Genomic DNA, 16750 nt, shown 5'->3' with positions numbered 1-16750 from the left:
CGCCAGGGGTTCACTCTCGAACGGAAATGTATTTCATCACGATAATAGTTGTATGAAAATTTTTTACGAGGCTTCATATGTTAGCTGATATCTAAAGTAAGGGATAAGGGAGAAAGAATTATGAATGAACTCCAACTCGATATGATCGAACGAATGGCCTGAACAGTACAGACGAACGCGAGGTGGAAGTTCGATTCATTAATTGCAGGCCTGATCACAGAAAGAATTGAACGACACAAAGTGTTGTTAGCAATTAATAAACACTATGGCAAAATACGAAAAAGTAAATACCCCACGGTTTAACTTTATTCATAAATGAAAAATTAGTGATTGATTTTTCCAAAACAAATGAACCTCCAAAAGACATAATAGTGTTGATTAAGATGTATCTTGGTCTGAGATTGAACCTTCCTTTCTTCCCCCACCCCACCCCCCCCCCCGCTTCGCAGTCCGTTCTGTAGCCCAGCGCTAGTCCAGTAAAGCGAATAAGACCATGTAGGGATGTGTGTGGCAAAACAATATCTTTGCAGTCAGTTTCTCCAGTGTATGTCTGATAACTATGGTGGCCCACAAATGTCACCGCAAAAGAAATAACCTTACGGCAAAAGGAAAACACCCACGGTAAAAAGAAAAGACTCACTGCAAGAGGAAAAAACCTCACGGCAAAAACAAAGCGATTCAAGGCAAAGGAAAAATCCCACAGCAAAAGGAAAAATACTCACGGCGAAAGAACATTCCCGACAGTATAATGAAAAGAGTCGCAGCAAAAGAAAAAACCTCACGACGAAAAGAAAAAGACTCAAAGCAAAAGTTAAGACTCACGGCAGAAAGAAAACTCTTTTTCTTTTGATCTCTTTTTCTTTTTTTTTTTTTTAAGGTTATTTCTTTGGCCACTATAGGATAATTATTTAACTACGAAGTTATTTTTTTATTGTTTCATTTTATGTTGGAACTGTTCCTAAAAGGAGCCATTGTAAAGTCTACAGATTTATTTTGTTTTAAAATCATTGATAACTATGGTCTCTCTCCCCAGACGATATATCTTATGGAGTGGCGGACCCACGGGGAGGGTCCAGGGTCCAGACCCCCCTATCACACCTGACGCTTACAACTTTGAGACTGAAATTCTTACTTCCGCAGGATCGTATATCACTTTTTAACTGGCTGATTTTTTAAATTAATGAATCCAAGTAAACGGTAAGCGGCCAAGGCATTGTAACGTGCAACTGCGACTGGTGGGAGGGGGTGTGGGGGAGAAGTGATTTGCCTCAAAAGAGTCCAGCAGTCCTTTCTGAACCAAAGTTTGGACCCCCCCTATCAAAAATTCCTGGATCCGCCCCTGCTATGTTACAATCGCTTCCACAGTCACATTTCTCTTATCAGTCTCAGTCTCGCTTTCACTCACATAGTCACACAATCACAGAGTCAGTTAAATTCAGAGTCACAGTTGCAGTTATAGTCACAGTTACATTGGTTTATTGGTTCATTCATTTCACACTATTACATAAAATTAACATAGATAGAAAAGTAAAGTTGCAACAAATGATTACAGAATAAAATAAATAAAGTACAGATTATAAAAATGTGTGTGGTGGCCAAAGAAGCAGAGGCTTTCTAGTTGGCCACCACATAGTCACAGTTTTAGTCACAGTCACCGTCACAGTCAATTAATCACAAAGTCACGGTCACACAATAACACAGTCACAGTCACACAGTCACAGTTTTAGTCACAGTCATGGTTACGTAGTCACAGTCTCAGTCACAGTCACCGTTACAGTCACTTAATCATAAAGTCACGGTCACACAATAACACAGTCACAGTCATACAGTCACAGTTTTAGTCACAGTTTTAGTCACAGTCATAGTTACATAGTCACAGTTTCAGTCACAGTCACAGTCACAATTAGCGTCACGATATTACAGTCACACTGAGTTACACAGTCACTCACGGTCACACAATCACACATTCACAGTCACAGAATCACACAATCAGAGTCATAGTCAGTCACAGTTATACTCTCATTCACAGTTAAAGTTACTCTCACGGTTACATTCACAATAACAGCCACAGTAACACAATAACAGTTACACTCACAGTTAGTCACATAATCATAGTCACACTACCAGCGCTAGAATCAGCGTTACAATCACATTCACAGTCTCTGTCACAACCACACGTCACACAAACACGTACTTCTTTTCAACGGAGAAGTTAATGAAGCTCGAAAGTTCCCGCTACATTTCCTTTACAGTAATCGGTTTATAAACCTATTCAAGACTATTGAATCATAAATGACATAAAGATTTCGTCAAAAATCTAAAGCAAGTTCTTATTCATAACAGTTAGATCTGATTTCCTATAAATGAGTATAGTGAGGAAATAGTTTCAAACACTAACAGACATCGGAAAGATTTCGCTCTTTTTTCACACGACATTGATTTATTAGCACGTAGATTCACGAAAGAATTTCATTTCCTTCACGTTTGGTGACTGACCGTTTAGAACTAGACTGTGTGTGTAAACCTACGTCATTTGATAGCAGTATTTATTAACGCACATCAATATTTTGTGCCTTGTCGTGTGTTCTTAAACGCACCTGAGCAAAAAATCGAAATCTAACTCCAAACGTAGACTTGCGTATTTTCCTCGTTGATCAAAAGAATCCATTGGTTACCTTGTCCTTGTTCTTTCATTTTAGTAATGTTGCTTGTGGAGAAGGATTTTGAAGATATTTATACCTAAGCTCTGTGCGCAATTTTGCTTAGCATTGCAGAACTAATAAAACTGTGAACTGTGTGAAATCAGTGAACACTGGGAATAGGATAGATCTCTATCCGGTGGAAAGTGCAGTATTTCTGAACACGTAACCACAGGTTAGCGATTTCATGATCCGCTTAATACCGTTATCCGCCCAACGAACAACTGAGCCCTTACCAAATGGCCATTCAAAATCGCAACCGACTTTATAAACTCTTCATTGCTTTAATTTAGCTTGCTCTCCCACTAGCACAGCGATTTTTCTATCTATATAACTGACCATTAATAGATCAGTAATTTGTTAAAAGAAACTGCTGTAGATCTTAATCTATTTTTCTCAGTTTCTTTTGATGGACGTTCTATCGTTCAGTGAGATTTGTTTTATTTGCAAACTTTTTAAAATACTTGTTTTTTTCAGCTGTATCTTCCATGCCTCCGACCCATAAATTAAAGGTAGTAATTAAAGACTTCTCTTTACTCGTCTTTCTTGCCTTTTTTTTGCTGGAAATAAACAAGAACTTGTCGAGTAAAGGGAAATCTTACATTTAAAATGAGGGTTGCCATAGTGGTATCTTTCGTTTTCAGGTAATATTTCGTGATCGATTTTAATCGCTTGAGAAAAGCCCCCACGCACTGTTAGCATGCATATGGCAAAATTGAAACAATCAACAAAACATCGGACATTATTTAATAATCACTTATACCTCAGACACAGAATGTTGTTTTCCAGTCGAGGTGAATATTTTGAGGGTTTTTATTTTAAAAAAAGGAATGTGACTAACCTTCTTTGAAACATTTTTCTTTGTGGTTAATATTTACACTCCGCTGGGTCTGATATAAATCAATCGTACACAACACTTTTTTTCCCATATCTCGACAAGACCTGCCTCTTGTTTAGATTTGTTCTGGTAAAACTGACTCCTTTTGACAAAAATTTCAAGGAGCATCGATTGAAATTTTTAAGTAAAATCATAAAGATTGTGTAGGATTTGTCGAAATGTAAAGACATCTTTCTTCCAAATAGGCCGATTATGTCTTTCAGATTTCAACAAGAATAATTTATTCAAACTGTCACAGGACAGATCTTGAGAAAAACTTAAGTGTCATCAGTTGCTAGGTAACGGTATCGAGCAGGTGCAGAAGGCGCAATAAAGTCCCGGATGAGAATAAAAACAGATTGAGACAAAGCGAGGAAAACTCTGACCGTTCTCGACAAATTTGCGATAGAGGATCATTCATTTTCAGCCAAATTTATGCCATAACTTTCAGCTAAAAGAAGGGAAAATGTCTCCCCTAGAGAGGCGAGATACGATGAGGATGGAAAGTCTTAGCGGTACGAGGCCGATGAAGGAACTCCGCGATAGAGTTGTTCTAAATGTCGGTGGCAAGGTCTTTGAGCCTTATATCAGCACGCTGAAAAACATACCAGATATTCCTCTGGCGAGAATCTTAGAGAATCGTTCAAAGTTAGACTATGACCCTGAATCGGGGGAATATTTTTTTGATCGACATCCGGCAGTTTTTCAACAGGTTTTGAACTATCTACAGACGGGGAAACTTCATTGTCCCCGCAATATCTGTGGTCCTCTATTCGAACAGGAACTCGCTTATTGGGGTTTGGACGAACAACAAATGGAATCTTGTTGCTGGCCGAATTACACAAAACACAGGGATGCTCAGGAAAACTTACAAGCATTGGATTTCAGACCTAAATACGAAAGTGCAGACGGCGATAGATCGAGGCAAAGGTTTTACAACGATCCCACTCTATCCTGGTGGCAAAGAAACCAGCCAATCGTCTGGGAAATTCTAGATGACCCATATTCATCTTCTACTGCAAAGGTAGTGCGAAACGCGTTTTAATGCTACTATTTTGTTTGGATCCAGCTTCGTAAATTATACTAAGGCCTTTCAGTCTGAGCGACGAGTTAATGTCTAGTTTCAACCGCAAAACCACAAATTAAAAGTAACAAAATATTTCTCAGAACAAAAAATTCGCTTTGATCTAGGGATCTCTACGCCAAAGCAATTTTCTTTCAGTCGCAGCCACAACAATGAGCAATCAAAAGTTTTGGAAGTGATGCATCCGTTGTTCTACACAATGAATTAGGCAGCCCACAATGTCAACGTAGAGAAATTTTTTTTTTATTGCTTTGGGGGAAACGAGCATTGGCCCGTTTCGAAAGTTGAGTTTGGCTCGCCGTCGATGGCCCATTCGGAAGTGTTTCTGCTCAGAATTTGGCATCATAAACATAAATTTGAGATAGCGTGCGCATTGATTTTACTTACATCCGTAAAAACGCTTGATCGCTTTTTAATACTCAGCTATATCGACAGGTTCATAGTTTTCAGGTTTTCGCAAGGATTTCAATTTGGCAAAGTGGTTTTCAGTGTGTCTTCACCTGCCGGCTTTTCTTCCTTCTGCGTTTATTTTTTTACCCAAAATGAGGGGATAGCCGCCCCCCCCCCCCCCCCCGGTCCTTCCCTAGATCCGCCACTGAACATAAAATTAGGAAATTAGTCATCAAATGATCATATTTGTGAATTTTTTTTTGTCAGGTGTTCGCCTGGGTTTCTCTGGGATTCATTGTCACTTCCATCTTTACGATCTGTCTGTGGACTGTTGAATACTTTAAGGGATTTAGAGAGGTCGCTGTGACGCAGAATGTTACGCAGTCGACGAACACAACGCTCGGTCAAAATTATAGTAAGTTGTTCTTTATTGGAATAAAATGCAATCGCTAGAGGATCAAGCAAAGAGACTGGATTCCCATAGAGACCTTGTTCTAAAAGGAACCACCCCTCTGCACTTACTCCTAAACTCGAAGCATCTGATTTCCGAGAAATAAAAATATGCTACTTTAACCCCACTTGTTGCTGAATGGTCGGGTGGATGTTCACATGTGGGAAAAATTCGCGGGGCACGATTTAAACAGGATTTGAAAACGAAAGAAATCGAAAACTAACCTAATCCGTAATCAAAGTGTGCTGTAGTGATGTAGTCTCAAGTCACATCCTCTCTAAGATAGTCTCTAATTGAGGTTGATTAAGGTGAAGAGTGAAGCAAGAATCGCGCGGGAGAATTATTTTTCGTCCATCTGACACAACTGGTCTCTCTACGCCCCCTTGTACTAAAATATGCTTTCCTTTCCAAAAAGAACGAATGCTAGCTTTTCATATATGAAAATCTACGAATCCACCGCGCAGTGACTGCGAAACTGTTTTTCTAACAGAGGCTTTCTGAAGAGTCCAACCAGCTGCGTAACAATAGTGCTTAGAATTCGACTTTCCTCCCTTTCTTATAAAGGAGACAGGTTTAATTTCACGTTTTCGCACGATAAAAACGCGATCAAATTTATCAAACTGAGAAGTGGATATTAATTTAGCCAATTATTGTTGTTATTGTTGCTCTGTGGATAATGCCTCCGACTGGGATGTGGATATGTTTTTATCGAGACGCTTAACTCCCAAGGGAGCTTATCGTAAACATTCGGGGGAACCGAGTGAAATGTTTTGCGTTGCCGGTGATGGAGTCAGTTCCCATCTAGATACACTGGTTGTAAATTTACTTTTGTGGTCAACTTCCGCAGTGTGGGGTACTAGGCTTAAACGAATTCACCACTGATAGCCTTGTTCAAAATTGAGACAATCTACCTTTTGTTTTTCAGCAACAGTGACCAAAACAGAACTTGCCGGTTCTCAGACCCCTATGGACGTGCTGACGATAATTGACTCGGTGTGCACAGGTTGGTTCACCTTGGAGTTCCTGTTGCGTTTGGCTTTCTGCCCTAGCAAGTTCCAATTCGCCAAGAAGCTGCAAAACTGGATTGATCTTTTGGTGATAATTCCGCTATATCTACTCCTTGTGTTTGAACGCACTACCCTGATTGAGGTCCTCAACACAACTCGCATTGTTCGCATCTTTCGGTTTTTCAAGCTTCTGTATGACCTTCAGATCCTGGGAAAGACAGTCAAAGCCAGCCGTCATCAACTGGGTCTTCTCCTAATCATTCTGCTTATCCCTGTCATGATTTTCTCCAGCCTTATCTTGTACACCGAGAAGCAGTGGGGAACAGACAAGTCCCAGTCTCAGTTCCACAGCCTGCCCAATGCATTCTGGTGGGGTGTCATCACCATGACAACCGTAGGATACGGTGATATTGTCCCAGCTTCGTTTGCGGGCAAGATTGTGGGTGGCATTGCTTCCATTTGTGGCATTATCATCCTGTCCACGTCCGCCTCTGTGATCGGCAGTACCTTTTCGCTGTACTACAACCTGGCCCAAGCCCAACTGAAAATCCCGCGGAAACAGCGTAACTTTGAGGTGGACTGCCAAAGCCTACCGACTGTCTTAGCCTGCAGGACCAGCCAAACCGACTCCACAGTGATCTCCAATACATCCGACAGTGGCTACCAACGATCTCCAAATCGCCCTCAGATTTGTGATCGAAATAGTTTTGTGTTTGACGCAAACGCTCCTTCGTCTCCCAGATCTCCTTGCGGGTGCCGAAGCTCCCTTGATCCACCTATCCCCTTAAAGCACGTATCGTCACCGCGCCCATCTGTTCCCCTCACGAGGAAAGCGAGTATTAGAAGAGACAGTATTCTTGTGTAGATAGATTTGACGAATAACCTTGGGGACTGGTCATTTTATCGTCTGAGGGAGGGGGTCGTAAGATTTTAGTTGAATCACGATAAAATTTACCTTATCCCCTTATATAGATATTTATGGTTATGACCCTCCCTCTCTCTAGCAGTCCCCGCTTGTGTACTCTGTTGGGACTGTATAGTCCCCGCCTGTATACCCTATTGGCGACAACTGATCCCCCCACGTTCCCACTGAAATCTAAGTGATTGCCAGATGAAAGCAATGTTTGACAATTTAAGCTGGTACTAACCCAGGTATCCATCAAGCTATCTAAGTGATTGCCAGATGAGAGCAATGTTTGACAAGTTAAGTTGGTGCCAACCAGGAATCCATCAAGCTGGTGAACTTTGCGGAAAAGTTATTTAGCTTAATTTTTCCTCCGTATGCATGTCATATGCACTGAATCTCATTGCAATCAGAGTTTAGCTCAGTGCTAAGACAGGCACTCACACTGTTTCACTTGAAAATGAATATAAGAGAAACTCTTAAAAGGGGTTGATGTTTCACTTAATTGGGAGTCCTTAGCCTGAAATTGCAAGATTTTCGAGATCGCAGTTGAAACGTAACATGAAAATTAATAGGCGAGAGTTTTAATCCAAGGTGAATATTAACATATATGTACTAAGTCTTGTTTGTTTGATTAAAACATATCAATGATTTACAAATTAAAGAATAAAAAAACTTCAACTTAACTTTGATTATATTAGTGCCACACTTAGGTAATCAAAACTATTGTAAATATGGCAGATGAATTAAAAGATGTTTTGCTCTCATAAACAGAGAAATTTTTCATGGCTATTGTAAAATTGTACCAGGAGTGGGGTTCGAACCCACGTGGACAATTCGTCCATTGGATCTTAAGTCCAACGCCTTAACCACTCGGCCATCCTGGTTTGACAGTGATAGTTTGCTTAGATCACGTAGAGAAAAATAACTGAGGAAAATGTGCTGCCTTTGCAAGGACGGACATGCGCAAACGGCTCGATATTTTATTATTCTCGGATGAAGACGAGAAACTGTATTCCCAGTCTCCTGCATCTTCTTTGTACTGGTCAGCAGGAGACGTTAAAGAGCTCACCCTCTTACATATAAGAAATCCCGTACCTTACCTAATTTTTATGAGCCAGTACTCTAGTTACGGAAGCTCGTTTTTCTCCACTCGGGTTTAAGGTTCGCGAGCTTTGCACCGCGAAAACTCGGTCCGTAACTTACAGTACGAACCTCGAGCTCGGTTGGTAACATTTATTTATTTCGCGATTTTGAAATATCTTTTTAGCCACAGTATGTCTTAGTCAAGACGTACGTTTTTGTTATGCCCTTGTTGATACCATAGTTTGTAAACGTGTATGAACAACTTTGTTCAGGTGTTTCTCTGATAATAGTAATAATGCTCTTGGTGAGTCCACTAGGGAACAGTTCTGATATAAAGCATAGCGTGGTAAAGTGCTGACGTCACAGTTCAGTGGTAACCATTTTACTGGTTCTAGCTACTACTTCTACTACTTTACTTTCGATATCTTAACCTCGTTCCCAGGGTCTCTCATCTTTCCGCGTCCTGGAGCTCCAGGGGGCGGGAAGATGAGAGACCCTGGGAATGAGGCTGAGATATCTTCGCTTGTTTGGTTTTTTTTATCGAGAGCAAAAATCTATAGATAGAGGTGAAGATCATTTCAGATCCGGTATGTTCATGGGAGCATGAAGGAGACACTCTATAAAGTCACCGTGGCGCCATATTTAGTTTCACGTTTGAGGCATCATATCGTTTACATTTGTTTTTTACTAGTGGCTAACAATGCAATTTTCGATCACGTTTAATGCTTTATGCCTCTGTAACTCAGTCATTGTGATTCTTCGGTTTTTTTATATAATTTTAGACAACGAATTGAAGAGGGATTCTTTGATATGATGATCAGGCTTTCTTAATTCCATAGTTACTCCTTAAAAGTAATTTTTATCGAAGACGATTTTTTCACTCAAAAACGGCTCGGGTTGGCTTTAGGTGCTTGGCTGGCTCAGAGTTGCGGCATGTGTTCAAATGTTCTGACTTGCGGAACTCGAAGATTCCTGACCCGACCACGTTCCTTCATATACAGTTGAAACTGGATTAAGCGGCACTGTATTAACGGTCACCATGTATTAAATAACGGTCTAGGAATGAACTTTTGTCCAGAATTAATTTACCTCATCTTAAAAGCATAGGATAATCTTGCTAAGCTTCGTTTAGAAAACCTTAAGTCCTTTTTCAATAGCCTTTTATGACCTATCTAATATCAATAAATAGTCTTCCAAACTCACTGTGACTTCTTGATAGTAGAATAAAATTAAATCCATCCACAATTACTGCACGGAGACATTGGGCTTTCCTTTAGTCACAACGACGTCTACTAATTCAGCTACAGCCCAGACTACCATTTGTAGCATAGCTGTCTGAAGTGTCTGTTTAAGGTGTTACGCACATAATTTAACGTCATGTAATATAAACAGTTGTCAATACTTGTAACTAGGTATGCTAATGTAAACTGTACTTTTTAAAAATTGTGCGTAAGTTTGAATTGAAATATATTTTGGTGAACAGTAAAGTTTTTGTTGGAAACTACACCACTCTTGACACTAATTCCAATCGGGCGCAGCTCTTTGTAGACAAACGTAAGCCTTTTCTGACAACACACATTATATCACATTGTTTAATAACTTTTGTTGTACTTGTCAGTTGTGTTTTGCACATCAATACAGTTGGCCAAAGAAGAAATGGAGGTAGAAGAGAACGCCTCGGATAGATGTCGTTGGCTAAAATTCAACTGGAAATGGGGCCAAATCGGAAGAGTTAGGCTTGGTATTTTCCTCCGCTTCAACCCGGTTGTCACGTTTCTGTCCGCCGCAATCATTTGGTCTTTTGTGATTTGGTGCGCAGTCCGAGCCGAAGCCTCAAAAAAAGAGATGTCCAAATGGATGTTGTGGATTACAGAGGTCTTCACGTGGATGTATATTGGTACCTCGGATATCTGGGTACTGTTCCTAGTGGTACTCTACTTCTCCAAGTATGGAAACATGAAACTTGGAAAGCCAGCTGACAAACCGGAGTTTTCTGATCTGACCTACTTTACTATGCTGTTCGCCGCCGGTGTCGCAATTGGGCTGTTCTATTATGGAGTAGGTGAGATGAAATAATCGTAGGATGGTACATCTATATCCAATGGCTAAGAAATTCTTCTAGGATTAAGCCTCCTGCAAACTCAAGAATACGAATTGAACTTTGTTTTCACCTACTCTCCTTCTAATTCTAAAGTAGAACCAACAGAGAATTTATAACAATCCTCCATGCACAAGAAATGCAAGAGCTGTTTCTTTCATTCCATTGTACCGTGACCTCACTTCTTAAAAAATACTTTAAAAGAATATGGAGGGGCTCTATAAAAGCACATGGAGTATTTGGTTGTCTTTTCTACTATTTCCCGTGTCTTATGGGTAAATCAAAACAATAACGCTCAACCAATCATTGGAAAAAAGTAAATACATTTCAACACTCCCAAAATAAAAAGTTAGCCCTCTATGGGGCCTCGCCATGGTCTACTGCGCAATTTTACTGCGCTTTTAAAATCAGCCTGTTCTATCTAGAAAGAATTCAATTAAAGATTTTTCAATTTTTTTTACTGTTTTTTTCTTTTAGCTGAACCCATTTGGCATTATATACCTGGGGATTATGGGAATCGCTACTGGGGAAGGTAAATAAAATGGTATTTTGTCCGGAGAGACGAATCACTTTTAGTCCGAATTAATCCGAAATGGTGATACAACTTCCCAAAGTCGTATTGAAGCTTAAATATTCCCAGTCTCCTCCTATCGAAGAGAACCTAAAGCCATCATGCCAACTATCTCATGCTGATTACGCCTTACGAAGCCAAAACAAGCTGACGTAGCTACATTCTTGTATGCACCTATCGCTTTATTCGTTGAAAATACGTTATTTAAATGGGATTCTTTTACTAGAACGTGTTTTTTGGACAAGATGGTTTACAAAAGTTTACTGCACATTGTGTTTGCTTTTCTGGACCTTTTGGGTTTCTTCAAAAGCAGTTTAACTTTTGCCTAGGCACGTGTTAGACTCCGGTGTCAAAGGTTTAAGGCAACTTTGGGTACCAATCTCTATCTGACTGCATAAAGAGCTTGGACTCCTTTTGACAAAATAGCAGAGGCGTGCAACAACGCCAGATTTCTAAAATCAACTGTTAACTCGAACGCACTCGATAAGCCGTGATTACTTCTAGTTTAGCTACATTTGACTTCTTTGTTTATCTTGAAATTTAGGTACAGCGATAATCAGCGTGCCCAGGATGCCATCAACTTGACCTTGTTTCACTGGGGTGTCCATGGATGGGTGGTATATGCCGTAGTGGGTCTTCTTTTGGCTTTTGTGGGTTACAGAAAAGGCCTACCCATGACCATCCGTTCTTGCTTTTACCCTCTCATTGGCGACAAGATCTACGGCTGGATGGGTGATGCTGTGGACATTTTCTCTGTAGTGTGCATCATGTTTGGAGTTTGCACCAGCCTTGGCATTGGTGTCATGCAAATAAACGGTGGTTTAAAGCGTCTAATCACCTCAATCGAGTACTCCACTACCAACCAGATTATCATCATTTGGGCCGTCACAGCCTGCGCAACAGCCTCTGTGGTGAGCGGCTTGAAAGTTGGAATCCGTCGGCTAAGCGAGATTTGCTTCACCCTTGGTATGTTCATCATGCTTATTTGTGTATTTGCCGACAACACTTGGCATGCATTGAACGTCTACGTGCAGAGCCTTGGTTACTACATACAGCGGTTCATCCAACTTGGCTTCCACACAGATGCCTTCGCACAGCTGAGAAATGCACCGGATGGAAAGCAAGCTGAGCGTTGGTTTAATGACTGGACCATATTCTACTGGGGATGGTGGATAGCCTGGTCCCCATTCGTGGGCATGTTCATCGCGAAAATCTCTAAAGGAAGAACTATCCGACAATTCATTAACGCCACAATGACAGCTCCAATCCTTTACGTTTTCCTGTGGCTTTGCGTCTTTGGCAGTGCAGGCCTGAAGATGGAGCGTAATGCCACACTGGCAAACATCACGTGCTCTTCTCCGAAGGGAGGGACAGGTGCGACTTCCTCTTTGAATGGCCTGTACCGTTTGTCTTGCCGACAAACTACTGACATGTGGTTTGATGTTATGGAAGGGTATGGAGACCTCGGAACGTTCCTTTCTGTCATCTCACTTATCAGTATCATTATTTATTTTGTAACCAGTTCCGATAGTGGCTCACTTGTGATTGATTGCCTGTCAGCAAATGGAGATCCAGAACCTCCTGTAATGCAGCGCATCTTCTGGGCTTTGACAGAGGGTGCAACAGCTACAGCTCTGCTGAATGCTGGTGGTCGAGACGGCCTTGTAGCCTTGCAGTCTATGTCAATAGCATCCGGTGTCCCGTACACCATACTGCTATGTTTTATGTGTGTGGCGTTATGGCGGGCTGTGAAGATAGAAGCTGGCGACCTCGATCCAAATGGTCCTCAATTCACCACCAGTCTCTTAGAAGTCCTGAGCAATCCAACGCCACAGAGCGTCGGCAGGGTCCTGTTGGCCATCATTGCACCGTGGTACCCGATGGGAAATGCTGCCTACAAGATTGATAGACGATATGGAAGATGGTGGTACATGACGATCATAGCAGTCTTATTTTACCTCTGGGTCATCCTTATGGCATTGGAGCCTGTGGTGGATGCCATATCGTACGTCGGGTGGGCCATACTGATAGGATTCTTCTCTTATGCTACCTCAATCCGTTACTCCATCCGCGAGGAATACAACATCTATGGTAATCCTGTCGAAGATTTCTTCGCTGTGATGATAGTGTACCCGTTTGCAGCATACCAGATGGAACACCATGTGGATAACGCTAATAAACTGGACTTACCCTTAAGTGACCCGGGTAGGTTTAATGATCCAGAGCGAGCAAAACCAGGCCCGGCCAATAACATTGAGACGCCTACGATGACAAAGGAGAACCTGTCTTCCAAGGGACATCACAACAATGCAATGGAAAGTTTTCCGGTAAGTCGTTACAGTTCTTACTAATCAAAAAGGCGAAAGTTATTAACGATGATAGCGAAATCATAAGCAAATGTACATACGTTGGGAGCCTGCCTATTTCTTGAGCTTATCAGTTACTTTTACGACTAACTTCACTCATTCAGCGTTTCAAGAGCGTTTTCCGCTGCCAATATTCCGTCAATCATTACATGTCTTAGAATATCACCAAACGCAATGAAGAATTCTACCCAATAGTTTTAGAGAAAAACGCAGGTTTTAGGTTTTGCGATAATGTATGCCTTTCGTTCCACGACTTTATCAATCATTTGCAAAAAGTAATGAGGATTCCGTCCTTAGGATGTATTACCTGGTTACATAAAAACTCCTGAGGCCAGCAGGGGCAGCAGTGATTGGAATCATATATATACCGCCAATAGGCTGGACCAGCCCCGTCAGGACGTGGAAAACCCGAATGATCCCGATGAAGCAAGACGAGGCTCGACTAATAGCAGGAGGAGTCCACACCTAAGGAATAACTTTGCCGCGAGGGATAACACGGCAAGTCGTGCAAGTCTCTCCTCGACAACCGAGTGGGATGCAGTTTAAGGTGAGATTCATGAGAAAAATTTTTTACAACTAGATTCTAAGTTGTCCTATGTCTGGTCAGTAGTTCATCACAGGTGACGTTTGAAATGTGGCAAGAACAAAAAAGTGGCACACAAGGCGCAGTAAAGTGTGTTAATGTACTTACCGAATTTTGACATTTCCTGTGATCCGTTACCGAACGGACCCATTGTGACATGGAATCTATTTGCCTTATGTATGTCTTAAATAAGCAAAATGTTGTTAATAGTGACGTCATCTATTCGTCTGGCCTCCAAGAGATCATAATTGAAATTAAGTCAAAGTGCTAGTAGGATTGAGTTTATCATATAATTACAAATAGCCGATATGCGTACGTTTTTCTGCTACATCCATTTTGAAATCACTGGTGATCTTTTCAATCTGATTGCCTCTCATCGGTGCAATTTTTTTACGAATCGCATAATCTTTTTCTTTAAACCGCATCCCTTTCCTAACCAATGAGAAACCTTTACTAAAACATAACAACCAATCGGATTTCAGGGTTGTTTAAACTAACCAATGAAATAAGAGGAAAATGAAAGAAAACTTGAAATTGCAACTTTTTTTACCAACAAGCCCAGTACTGGATCATTAAAATATTTATAAACATTAAAAAATGCTGGATTTGAACCACTAAATTTTGCGACTTTTAAATTGGATGTAATGAGGTGGGAATTCAACTTTACAAAACACTATTATTGACTGATATTTGTAAATTGGTGGCAAAATAATTAAAAAAAATTAAATTAATTCAACCTCATTTCTTTTCAGATTTTCGTACGGACCACCAGCTTCGCCATAGGAGGCTTCAGATAACTTACACTTGAATATAAGGCGGTTAAGCTGTGGCATGGTGGTCTTCTTTTGTTCATCAAAAGTACTCTTCGTGCGGTTTGCTGGTTTACCTGTGTCATCACAGAAAACAGGAAAGTAGTCACAGGAAGCCGCTACGTGCGGTTTAGATGCCTTGCTAAGGAATATGCATGTATATCATAATTGTTACTTGACTGAAGTGTGCTATTGATTAGGGATCTGTCACTATTTATTGCATAGGGGATCAGAAGAATTTGGTTGAGTCACGATGAAGTTTACCTGATTACCCCCCCCCCCCGCCCCGTCCCCCTCCTTAAGGCTCTGTAATACCGTTATGATACCCCTCTCTTGACAGTTGAATTGTAGTAAATTTTTTAAAGTCCCCCTTTATACTCTGTCTTGACGACTCATCCTCCTTCCGTTCTCTCCGAACCATGCGACTCCCCCCCCCCAGAAATGAAATCCTCCACTCATCCCTCCCCCCGTGTGATGAGTAATGATTAATGGTCCCTAAAAATGAGAGATTTATACCGCTAGAATTTTAGGCGTGAAACTTCGATGCTTTCTTTCGGGAATTCATTTTGTGGGCCATCTAAGGCGTGCGTGTAGGGTAGGCCAGATTTCGTGCAAGGTAATAAGGTTTATTTCAACTTGGTTGTTTATGTAAATTGGCCATCGTAAAGGGTTTCAAAACTGACGTTTCGAGCGTTAGCCCTTCGTCATAGTGAATGATCTCTTGCAATTGCCTGCAAGCTTTGGGGAGGTCAAAATCTTTGGATGAGGTCTTTGAGGCGTATCTAGAAGAATGAAACATCAATGCAGTTACGCAGTCTCGAGCATTGAAGTTTTCGCGCGTGTCCTCTAATTTTGTTCTTACGTGTGGATAAATTGTACAGTATGACTGAATATGCTATGCTTTCAAGTGATTTTTTTGGGGAGTGTTTACAACTTTTATTTGTACATGTATTCATTGATATGGAGTACGTCCTGAACTTATAGCTTACGTGGCGCGATATATTTACCACAGCGTCAACTGAAATCTATGACGTATGAACTGTAATACAACTTTTTTAATTAAAACTCTGGAGAAACAAAAGCCTTGTTCAAATGCAAACCACAATTGAAATGCTACTTTCACTACTTATATACAAAACCAACACCACTTGTTCACCCACGTTATCCTGTACGTATTTTTTGAATTTCGCGTAGATGTTTCGAATTTCTATCACTGATATCACTTCCTCCATTCCACTGCAACTGACGATCTTTTGTCTTGAGAAAAGGGAATAACGCTCCTAAAAACTTTTTAAGTTTCAATCAAAACTGTTTATAAGACGAACGTTGCTTGGTGACTTCATCTTTTAGGACATAAAATCTTTTCCTTTTAAAGTTTTAAAGTTATGAAGTGATTTGATGCACAACTGGGCTCAAAAGCATAATTTGGTGGAGTTAACATGACTGATAAGGTTGAGTCAGCCAGCCTTTTCTTTAAGACAAAAACAGTAAATTATGTGAGAAATTTTGAGGTCATGGCAATGATCGGTCTGAGGGTGGAGGGGGTGGGGGGAGAGGGTGGGAGGAAGGGAGCCTGGCGTAGATGTGCATTATGTGTATACCTTCTGCTCTTAAATTGGATAACATTTGATTAACTATTTTCATTTTCCCACGGGAACGCCGGCTACTTGCAAAGTAGTTAGGCTCAGACCACTTATATACCATTGCTGTTGCTATTATGGAGAAGAATTACAAAATGCAAACTTGCTAGCCATGACCTCACAACAGGGTATAGCTAGCTGAAGGTCCAGGGTTTCCTGAACGGGAAGTCTATAACATAGTTGGT

The 16750-nt window shown here is 40.9% G+C and overlaps 2 protein-coding genes and 1 non-coding gene across 3 annotated transcripts; 2 read left to right on the top strand and 1 right to left on the bottom strand.

Moving 5' to 3' along the window:
* The first annotated feature begins 3918 nt into the window (after positions 1–3918).
* LOC111336767 (potassium voltage-gated channel protein Shaw-like) lies at positions 3919–7582 on the top strand. The gene is made up of 3 exons (XM_022942922.2): positions 3919–4600; positions 5318–5465; positions 6427–7582. Exons 1-3 carry the CDS (start codon positions 4043–4045, stop codon positions 7371–7373), a joined length of 1653 nt encoding a protein of 550 aa, XP_022798657.2. The 5' UTR covers positions 3919–4042; the 3' UTR covers positions 7374–7582.
* Positions 7583–8215: 633 nt separating this feature from the next.
* On the bottom strand, positions 8216–8299 carry Trnal-uaa (transfer RNA leucine (anticodon UAA)). Its single transcript has one exon. It is a non-coding gene; the product is annotated as a tRNA-Leu (tRNA).
* A 1849-nt stretch (positions 8300–10148) lies between these two features.
* Positions 10149–14079, top strand: LOC111336753 (uncharacterized). The gene is made up of 4 exons (XM_022942903.2): positions 10149–10560; positions 11074–11128; positions 11712–13494; positions 13831–14079. The coding sequence occupies exons 1-4, from the start codon at positions 10155–10157 to the stop codon at positions 14077–14079; spliced, it is 2493 nt and encodes an 830-aa protein (XP_022798638.2). The 5' UTR covers positions 10149–10154.
* The last annotated feature ends 2671 nt before the right edge of the window (positions 14080–16750 follow it).

Source organism: Stylophora pistillata, chromosome 11 (assembly GCF_964205215.1).
Source record: "Stylophora pistillata chromosome 11, jaStyPist1.2, whole genome shotgun sequence".
NCBI classification, from domain to species: Eukaryota; Metazoa; Cnidaria; class Anthozoa; order Scleractinia; family Pocilloporidae; genus Stylophora; species Stylophora pistillata.
The sequence above is the reverse complement of the archived record's forward strand: the minus strand, read 5'-3'. Positions and strand labels throughout refer to the sequence as shown.

Bases quoted from the DNA above. Each gene is read 5' to 3' on its own strand.
- LOC111336753 (XM_022942903.2), top strand. From the start codon at position 10,155: ATGGAGGTAGAAGAGAACGCCTCGGATAGATGTCGTTGGCTAAAATTC. The intron at 10,561-11,073 runs GTGAGATGAAAT...TTTTTCTTTTAG, and splicing joins GCTGTTCTATTATGGAGTAG to CTGAACCCATTTGGCATTAT. The intron at 11,129-11,711 runs GTAAATAAAATG...CTTGAAATTTAG, and splicing joins GGGAATCGCTACTGGGGAAG to GTACAGCGATAATCAGCGTG.
- LOC111336767 (XM_022942922.2), top strand. From the start codon at position 4,043: ATGTCTCCCCTAGAGAGGCGAGATACGATGAGGATGGAAAGTCTTAGC. The intron at 4,601-5,317 runs GTAGTGCGAAAC...TTTTTTTGTCAG, and splicing joins ATTCATCTTCTACTGCAAAG to GTGTTCGCCTGGGTTTCTCT. The intron at 5,466-6,426 runs GTAAGTTGTTCT...TTTGTTTTTCAG, and splicing joins AACGCTCGGTCAAAATTATA to CAACAGTGACCAAAACAGAA.